This window comes from Medicago sativa, chromosome 5 (genome assembly GCF_051527215.1).
Source record: "Medicago sativa cultivar Bolivia chromosome 5, Bolivia_mono, whole genome shotgun sequence".
NCBI classification, from domain to species: Eukaryota; Viridiplantae; Streptophyta; class Magnoliopsida; order Fabales; family Fabaceae; genus Medicago; species Medicago sativa.
The window spans coordinates 55292709-55302848 of NC_140753.1; the positions used below are offsets into that span (position 1 = coordinate 55292709).

The 10140-nt window shown below is 40.4% G+C and overlaps 1 protein-coding gene across 1 annotated transcript; it reads left to right on the forward strand.

Moving 5' to 3' along the window:
• The first annotated feature begins 1047 nt into the window (after positions 1-1047).
• Positions 1048-3669, forward strand: LOC146923202 (uncharacterized). The gene is made up of 2 exons (XM_085711670.1): positions 1048-3123; positions 3214-3669. Exons 1-2 carry the CDS (start codon positions 1048-1050, stop codon positions 3667-3669), a joined length of 2532 nt encoding a protein of 843 aa, XP_085567796.1.
• The last annotated feature ends 6471 nt before the right edge of the window (positions 3670-10140 follow it).

Below are 10140 nucleotides of genomic sequence, written 5' to 3' on the forward strand. Positions count from 1 at the left end.
GGGAAATGGGGTAAGCCGTAAGGGACCCACACTTCACTAAGGGAGTCCAGTACGCCTTGCTAGGCACTTATACCGGTAGTAAGGTATTAACTTCCGGGGTTACTCCACTCGGAACTAATTTGTAAAATGAATTCAGATATTCATGATTATTCAACGCTAACTTCTAACTTAATGTTTGAACATGTATTATGCTTGCGTATGAATTAAGATATGACTTAATATGTACAAGTTTAGAAATCAAGTAAAGGAAGTATGTCGTTGACGAGTTAGGTTTTACTTAATCGTCCGACTTATAGATGTGTCATGGAAGATAGTTCTTGATACTTAGTGCGTATCTTGATATAGAGATCTTAGACTTTTCCCATGATCGCCATGACAGGTATAGAGTAGCAAGACCTTTAGTAAGATTTTAAGAATCTACGACGGATATAGCATGCACTACTGTCTAGATAAGCAAAACCCACACACGTATAATCAACCGGCAGGTTGTAATTTAGACACGTGATGACCATAGGTTTTCCCCAAGGTTATCACTAGCCTAGGCTAGATAGAACTCACTGAGGCATTATGTCTCATCCAACTCCTTATTTGTTCAGGTTCACAGGTTGCTCAAAGAAAAGGTAAGGAAAAAGGTTTAGATTGATCGAGTTTGCAGAAATCAAAGTGGAGTTGAATTAAGGATGCATATGTTATATTATTTAAGTTATGTTGTTAGACTTCGTAACTAGATTTATGAAGCAAAAACTTTGGTGTGTAATAATGTAACATATGACTCGGACGCTTTGTATCTTAACTCTCGACTTAAAGTCGTTTCTGCATTGTATAATTAATGTATCCAATATCACTTTATAACGCATATTTGATTATTCTAGATACTTTCAAATATGGGTGTTACAATTGGTATCAGAGCAGGTCGTTTCAGATCGTGCCTTGGGTCATTAATATTACAATCCAAGTAGTTGTTCTTTTGAGTTTAGGATGTTTTCCTCATTGTTATATTTGGTTGAAATTGATCACTTTGACTTAAATATGACAGTTTGAGCGAGAATGTCTGGAGCACAAAGAGGACGAGGTCGGACAAGAGCCAATCAGAATGTGGAGCAGAATGTTAACCCTGATGCTCAGATGTGGGCACAGATGATGCAGCAGAATCAGCAGATGATGCACATGATGGAACAGCAGATCCAGCAGAACGCACAGTCCCAACAGCAGTGGGCTGCAACTATGCAACAAGGTCCGGGATTGCATCAACCGCATCCACCACCTCCAGTTGTGGGAAATCCAGCATTCCGAGAATTCAATCGGAACCATCCTCTAGCGTTCGACGGTAGTGGGGAGCCACCTGAAGCTAAGAGGTGGATCAAGCATTTAGAGAAGATTTTTCTTATGGCTAATTGTACCGAGGAAAAGAAAGTAGTTTATGCAACTAATCAATTCCGAGGTGCAGCACAGGATTGGTGGGAAACTGCTCGACGCAGGATGGTGACAAATGGAATACCAGTGAATTGGGAGAACTTTAAGCAAGTGATGAAAGAGAAATATATTCCTTTGTCGTTCAAGGTCAGGAAGGAGCAGGAATTTCTTCATTTGAAACAAGGTCAAATGTCGGTGACAGATTTCACAAGGAAGTTTGACGAATTATCTTATTACTCTACTCACCATGAGTATGCGGGTAATGAAATGTGGAAAGTTAACCAATATAAGCACGCTTTGAGGGGTGAACTCTACGCGGTAGTCAGTCAGCAAAGGTTAACAAATTTCGATGAGATGGTGCATAATAGTTTGGAGGCTGAGAGAGGTTTTGATAAAGCTGTCAGAGAGGGTACCATGTCCTTTGATAGAAGAAGAGGCAATTTTGTTGATAGGCATCATGATAAGTTGAAGCCAAGGGGGTCTCCTCAGAAGGGGTCTCCTCGGAAGGGAAGACAGATGGGTCCATCCAACTCTTTTGTTACTTGCAGTAAATGTGGGAGGACTCATGCTGGGCAGTGCAAAATGGGAGATGATTCATGCTATGCTTGTGGCCAGAGAGGGCACTTTATGGTAGATTGTCCAACTAGGAAGAACAAGGGCAAAGGTGTAAGTACCGCAATGAACAGAGGAAGGGTGTACTCATTGGATGGCAAGAAGGCACAAGCTAATGAAGATTTAATTGGTGGTACGTGTTTTCTTGGCCGAAATCCTATTAATGTTTTATTTGATTGTGGAGCATCCTATTCTTTCATTTCTTTCCAATGTGTTGAAGCTCTTCAGTTATCTGTTTCGTTATTAAATCCCCCTATGATGGTAACTACGGCCACCGACGGAGGAATTGTAGCGAATTATGTTTGCGAGAATTGTCCTATCACCGTATCTAGTAAGACTTATTATATAGACTTGGTATGTCTTTCGATGAAGCAACTTGATGTGATATTAGGTATGGATTGGTTGTCGGCGAATCATGTATATATAGGGTGTGCAGAGAAGAGTATTTACATGCCAACTACTAACACCGTGGAAGGAGTGGCTTTATCAGAATTATTAAAGCACATGTATCAAATGGCTCAATTTATTTGTGTTCAAGATAAGGGTTTATATGTTATGTTCACCGTGATTTCAGAAACAGATTTAAGTCCTAGTGATATTCCGATTGTCAGTGAGTACCTGGATGTCTTTCCGGCCAATATCACAAATTTACCACCAGAAAGGGAAATTGAGTTTTCAATTGATCTGATTCCAGGAGCGGAGCCGGTGTCGGTAGCGCCTTATAGAATGTCTCCTTTGGAGCTTAAGGAACTGAAGTCTCAGCTTGAAGAGCTTATACAGAAGCATTTCATCAAGCCTAGTGTATCTCCTTGGGGTGCACCGGTGTTGTTAGTCAAGAAGAAAGATGGTAGCATGAGACTGTGTATTGATTACCGCCAGTTGAATAAGGTAACCATCAAGAACAAGTATCCATTGCCAAGGATTGATGACCTACTTGATCAGCTTAAGGGAGCGTCCGTGTTCTCAAAGATTGACCTTAGATCAGGATATCATCAGATACACATCAAATCTTCGGATGTGTCTAAAACGGCTTTCAGAACGCGTTACGGACACTATGAATTTTTAGTTATGCCTTTTGGTGTATCCAATGCTCCAGCAGTTTTTATGGATTATATGAACCGGATCTTTCAACCGTATTTGGATCAATTTGTTATTATTTTCATTGATGACATATTGATTTATTCTAAGAATCCACAGGAGCATGCTAAACATCTGAGATCCGTGTTGGATGTTCACCGAGAGAAACAACTTTATGCAAAGTTTAGCAAGTGTGAGTTTTGGTTGTCAGAAGTTAAGTTCATGGGTCATGTTATTTCTCAAGGAGGAGTAGCATTTGATCAGTCGAAAGTAGAAGCTGTTCAAAATTGGACTAGACCAAAGAATGTTTCGGAGGTTCGAAGCTTTTTGGGGTTAGCTGGTTATTATCGGCGATTCATCATGAAGTTTTCCCAAATCGCTTTGCCATTAACCCGACTCACAAGGAAGGATGTACCTTTTGTGTGGGATGAAGAATGTGAGAAGAATTTTAGGACTCTGAAGAAGAAGTTGACACAGGCACCAGTTTTAACCATACCTGACCCGGAGAAGAAATATGTTGTGTTTTGTGACACATCGTCTAAGGGACTTGGTGGTGTACTTATGTAGGAAAATAATGTGATAGCTTATGCATCTAGACAACTCAAGACGCATGAAGAAAATTATACTACTCATGACTTAGAGTTGGCAGCCATAATTTTCGTTTTGAAGATATGGAGGCATCATTTGTATGGAGCACGCTTTGAATTGTTTAGTGACCACAAGAGCCTAAAGTACTTGTTTGATCAAAGGGATTTGAATATGAGGCAACGACGTTGGATGGAATATTTGAAAGACTTTGACTTTGATTTGAAATATCATCCAGGAAAGGCCAATGTGGTGGCAGATGCTTTGAGTCGTAAGGCCTTAGCTCAAGCTGAAGTCTTAATGCACACTTGTAACATGTATGAGAAGGTTCGAGACCTTAATCTTGGAGTCACAGAAGATGATGATGGTATTTGGTTGCATAGATTGGAAGTTTCATGTGATTTACGGTCAAGAATTATACAGGCTCAGCTTGTTGACTCAGAACGTCAGAGAAGGAGTGTTCACCCAGAATTCTCTATGGCTTCGGATGGAGCAATGTTGTTTGAAGGAAGGTTATGTGTTCCAAATGATCAAGAGCTTAGAAGATTGATTTTGGATGAAGCGCATAAGAGTAGTTTTTCAATTCATCTTGGTGCTACCAAGATGTATCACGATTTAAAAAGGGAGTACTGGTGGCCTGGCATGAAAACGAGCTACAATCATTAGAGATTCCTCAGTGGAAATGGGAACACATCACTATGGACTTTGTAGGAGGTTTACCTCGTACTCAAAGAGGTCAAGACTCAATATGGGTGATTGTAGATAGATTAACTAAGTCAGCTCATTTCTTACCAGTTAAATCTACCTACAAAGCATCGCAGTATGCCGAATTGTTCATTTCAAAAATCGTCAAGCTACACGGGGTTCCGGTGAGCATTATGTCAGAAAGAGATCCTATCTTCACTTCACACTTTTGGAAGGCTTTTCAAAGGGCCTTAGGAACTCGTTTGAAGTTAAGCACATCGCATCATCCGCAAACGATTGGACAGTCAGAGAGAACTATCCAAACTTTAGAATACATGTTACGTGCTTGTGTTTTAGAAGATGGAGGGAGTTGGAACCATCACTTGCCTCTGAAAGAATTTTCCTACAACAATAGTTATATTCAAGTATCGGAATGACACCATATGAAGCGTTGTATGGTAGGAAATGCAGAACCCCTCTATGTTGGGCTGAAGTTGGAGATAAGAGCATCATTGGACCAAAGATTATTCAAGAAACGACTTTAAAGATTAAGTCAATACAAGAGAAGATGAGAATAGCTCAGAGTCGTCAGAAAAGTTATGCGGACAATAGGCGAAGACCTTTAGAGTTTGAAGAAGGTGATCATGTGTTCCTGAAGGTTACGCCTAAACTGGGTTTGAGAGGTGTTTTCAGAACCAAGAAGTTGTGTCCTAGATATGTAGGATCGTTTATGATACTCAAGCGTATCGGACCGGTGGCTTACTGATAAGTGTTTAAAAGTGATATATTTCATATAGGAGTTTAGGCATTTTAGTGACTTGTTTTGCAAGATTCTCTATGGAAAACTCCAATTATTGTGTAAATATGTCATTTATGCTTTTAAACCTTATTCTACCCTTTTTGTGCAGGAAAATACAAGCAAGGAGCAAGAAACGTCAAAGTTCAAGGTCCCACACTATTAGCGTGTCCTACGCTATTAGCGTGATGAAGAAATGGCCAAGGTCAGAGAGATACGCCATATGCGTACTTGGGGCGTAGGATCTGGAGCACTCTTGAAGGCTACGCTATTAGCGTATACTGCGCTATTAGCGTACATTGTCCAGAGAGCTACGCCATATGCGTACCTGGAGCGTAGCAACCATGAAGAACTACGCTATTGGCGTAATCTACGCTATTAGCGTAAATACTCCAGAGAGCTACGCTAATGGCGTGGCTGGAGCGTAGCATCAGGGCAGGGCCAACGTGGCAAACTCCTATTGGCCAGAAAATAGGCCGCCTTACCACGCTATTAGCGTGAGTTGCGCTATTAGCGCAGGTGCATAAATGCAGGCCCATTTAAATAGCATTCTTCCCTCTCTCTAAAAAAATTCACTATTCCATTGAAACATTTTATACATTTCTAGAGAAAGGTTAGAGCTATTTCATAGAGAGAAACACAAAGCAAGTGATTAAGGAGTAGATTCAACCCTAGATTCATTGAGACATCAAGGATCTTGGCATGGAATCTTCATCTTTCCTTCATTCCTTGCATTAGTTTACATGTCTATGTGTAACTATCACCTTCTTTGTAGTATTGAGGTAACTATCAAGCTATTATGTAATCTTTTGATCTTTTAATATATAAGGTTCTAGCTTAATGATTCAATATTGTTGTTATTCTTGCTTTTTATGCTTTCAAAGAGATTCAAGATGATTTGGACACAAACTCTTGAATCTAGAACTAGAATAACAATCTATCTTATGTTATATCACTCTTGACAAGCTTGTAAACCTTTGATAATTACTTTTAATCAAGATTTTAATGCTTTCGGATACTTAATCAGGCTAGACACGGTCGATTAAGTTATCCGATCGACTTTGTTATCGTTTAAGGAATTTGGACACGAATGTTTAAACGCTAACTTGGAAATAACGATGTCGCTTTGGACACGAAGGATATTGTAGAAATGATTGTAATAATATTGGTTATAAAGCTAGAGTCTGTTAATCGATCGAGAGATTGCTGCTGTTATGCTTGCTCGTTATCTTATACTGCAAGCGAAATAGTTCGATCCCCTCTCGTTTTTACTTTAGTGTCAAATATGGATATAGTGTTACAAACAAACAAATTATATCCAAACCCTTAACTTGAACGATTGTGAAAATGCTTATGAATAACGTAACTCCCTGTGGAAACGATCCTATATATACTCACGTGTACATAGTTATATGACATGTAGGAAAAATCTTACATCAAAATGGCGCCGTTGCCGGGGAGTAACGGAAATTTTTGTCATAAGTGTTGAAACAATTTTGTCATGTTAAGTCAATTTTGCACAAAATTCTTTCATGCATATACTTATACACATATATCATTCATTATTTTTTATGCTAACCACTTGGTATAGTCTTGGTGAACTTTGTTTATGCGAGGTACCGTTGCTCACGAAGACCTACAATTTGATCCAGAGATTGAGAAAACTGCTAGGTTACTTAGAAAGCAAGCAAAGGAAGCTAGGAGATTAGCCAGGCTGGCTCAGCCGGAATCTTTACTTTTTATTCCTTCTCCGTCAGGTTCGGTGCATACTATATCACTAGGTGATTCTTCACATTCTTCTGCACATTCATCTCCGAGGAGTGAACCAGAAGTAGACATGGCTAATGAAGATGAGAATGCTCTACCTATGTGGGTTAGTCCGAGGAGGCTAGCTAATCTTGGCAATCGTAATGCCAAATCAATTGAGCTGAAGTCGGGGTTGATAAACTTGATAACTCATAACCAGTTTACCGGTATGGATCATGAGGATCCATATAAACATCTTACCAACTTCTATGTTACCGCCGGTACACTTGGTATGAAGGAAGATGAGGAAGAGGGTGTGTTTGTGCAATTGTTTCCTCATTCTTTGATCGGGAAGGCTAAGGAGTGGTATCTTGATCAACCAACTTCTTTGATGGAAAATTGGGGTGAGCTAGAGAAAGCATTTCAAGAAAGGTTCTTTCCGGAAGATAGGCATCTTGAGGCTAAAACTTCAATTACAACTTTTGCTCAAGGCCAAAGTGAGACTCTTTGTGAAGCTTGGGAGCGTTATAAATCATTGCTAAGGAATTGTCCAAAGCATGGTTTTGATAGCCAAATGCATCTATATCTTTTTCGTCAAGGGCTTCAAGACATGTCCAAGACGATGCTAGATGCAAGTGCTGGAGGTTCTATTGCTTTGAAAAACCCAGCTGAAGCTGTCAAAATCATTAACCAAATGGCTCTCAACACAAGAAAATCCTCTCACAACCGGAATCCTAATCAAAGGAAAGTCGGTATTCTGGAACTAGAAGCAAATGATGCGGTCTTAGCTCAAAATAAGCTCCTCACTCAACAAATAGAAGCTATGCAAAAGGAGATGAGAGCTATGCCTAAACAAATTCTTGAATCTCTCAAGCAAGAAGGAGGAACCGCTCAAGTCAATACTTGTGGACTTTGTACGGGGGATCATCCCACCGGCTATTGTCCCGAACCCGGTTCTTTTGAAGAGGAAGAGGTCAACTATGTGGGAAACCAACAAAGGCCTAACCAAACACAACAAGCCGGAACCTCACAACAAAATCCGGGTACTTCCAACTTCCAAGGAAGGTATCCGGCCAACCAAAACCAACAAAGACCGTGGAGAGCACCTTACAACAATAACTACCAATATCCTCAATCAAAATTCTACCAACAACCTTTCCCCCAATTCCAACAACCCTTCAATAATCAATACCAATTCCCACCACCAAATAACCCCCAACAACCTAACAATTCCCAAAGCACTGAGGAGGTCTTGAAACAATTCATGCAAGTGTCCATGGCTAACCAGAAAAACACCGACGCGTCGATCAAAGGCCTTGAGACACAAGTTGGTCAGTTAGCACAACAAATGGCTCAAGGTCCTCCGCAATTGGGAGCTTTCACCGCTAACACTCAACCAAATCCTAAGGAGCACCACAAGGCATAGCAGTCAAAAGCTATAGCTACAAGGAGTGGGAGAGTAGTAGGTAAAGGGGTAGGTGATGATATTGTTGTTGAAGAGAAGGATGATGAAGTTGTTAACGAGGAGGATATAGAGAAGTTCGAGGAGGATAGTGTAGAGATAGAGGAGGAAGTGTATATAAAGAATAAAGAAGCATTAGTTGAAAAAGAAAAAAATCAAAAAAGAGATCTAGAGGTACAAGAGGAGATGGAGAGGAAGAATAAAGATGTGGGGAAAGATAAAGGGAAGAAACAAGTAGTTGAGAAGCAAGTGGTGGCTCAACGCTTACCATACCCACATGCTCCATCGAAGAAAGACAAAGAGCGGCAATACGCAAGGTTTCTTGAACTCTTCAAGAAGTTGCAAATTGATATACCATTCTCAGAAGCCTTGGAGCAAATGCCGGTCTATGCGAAGTTCATGAAAGATATCCTTTCCAAGAAAAGAAGAATCAACGATGAAGAGACGATCCAAATCAATGCCAATTGTAGTGCTATTATTCAAAGAACGTTGCCTAAGAAAGAGCAAGATCCGGGAAGAGTCACTCTACCGGTAGCTATTGGCACAACACATGTAGGTAAAGCACTACTTAATCTTGGATCAAGCATCAATCTCATGCCTTTGTCCGTTGCCAAAAGAGTTGGTGACCTTTGTATAAAGCGGACTAGGATGATGTTGCAATTGGCCGACAAATCCTTTGCAAAACCACTAGGTATGGCCGAAGATGTTCTTGTAAAAGTGGACAAATTTATTTTTCCGGCTGATTTTGTGGTTATGGATGTCGAAGAAGATGAGGATGTGCCTATCTTAATGGGAAGGAATTTCATGCAAACGGCTCGGATGATGATTGATCTTGATGATAATATCATGAAGGTCAAGGTAAATGATGAAGAGGTTACCTTCAACATCCGAGAAGCTTTGAAGTACTCGAAAGACAAGGGTGCGTGTTTCAAAATGGATGCAACCGAAGAAGTCATCTTGACTACTCGGAAGCAAATGCACAATAGAACACCCCTTGAGAGTGCTTTGGTGGACGCACTCAATGCTATTGATGAAGACGAAGCAAGTGCCATTGAAGAGTGTTTGAAGGAGCTAGATTCCTTGAAGGAGGTTCTTCCTAATCAAGCCATACTTGAAGATTTGAAAGAAGAATCCAAGGAAGAAGCCAAAGTTGATGACACCAAGGTAGAATTAAATGTTTTACCATCTAATTTGAAGTATGTTTTTCTTGAGAAAGATGGTACAAAACCGGTGATCATTAGTAGCTCCTTGTCCATCAATGATGAATCCAAGTTGGTAGAGGTTCTCAAGGCCAACAAGGAAGCAATAGGGTGGAAGTTATCCGACTTGAAAGGGATAAGTCCATCTTATTGTATGCACAAGATTATGATGGAAGAAAACTTCAAGCCGGTAGCACAACCACAACGCCGCTTAAATCCAAATATGAAAGAGGTGGTGCGAAAGGAAGTAGTGAAGTTGCTTGAAGCCGGCATGATCTATCCTATCTCGGATAGTGCTTGGGTAAGCCCGGTTCAAGTAGTTCCCAAGAAAGGAGGAATGACGGTGATCACTAATGATAAAGATGAGTTGATCCCAACTAGAACCGTCACCGGATGGAGGATGTGTATAGATTATAGAAGACTCAATCAAGCAACAAGGAAGGATCACTTTCCCTTGCCCTTCATGGATCAAATGCTTGAAAGACTCTCCGATCAATCCTTTTATTGCTTCCTAGATGGTTACTCCGGTTACAATCAAATCGCCATGAACCCAGATGATCACGAGA

Coding starts and splice junctions, on each gene's coding strand:
- LOC146923202 (XM_085711670.1), top strand. CDS start 1,048: ATGTCTGGAGCACAAAGAGGACGAGGTCGGACAAGAGCCAATCAGAAT. Junction 3,124..3,213: donor GTGTATCCAATGCTCCAGCA/GTTTTTATGGAT, acceptor ATTTATTCTAAG/AATCCACAGGAGCATGCTAA.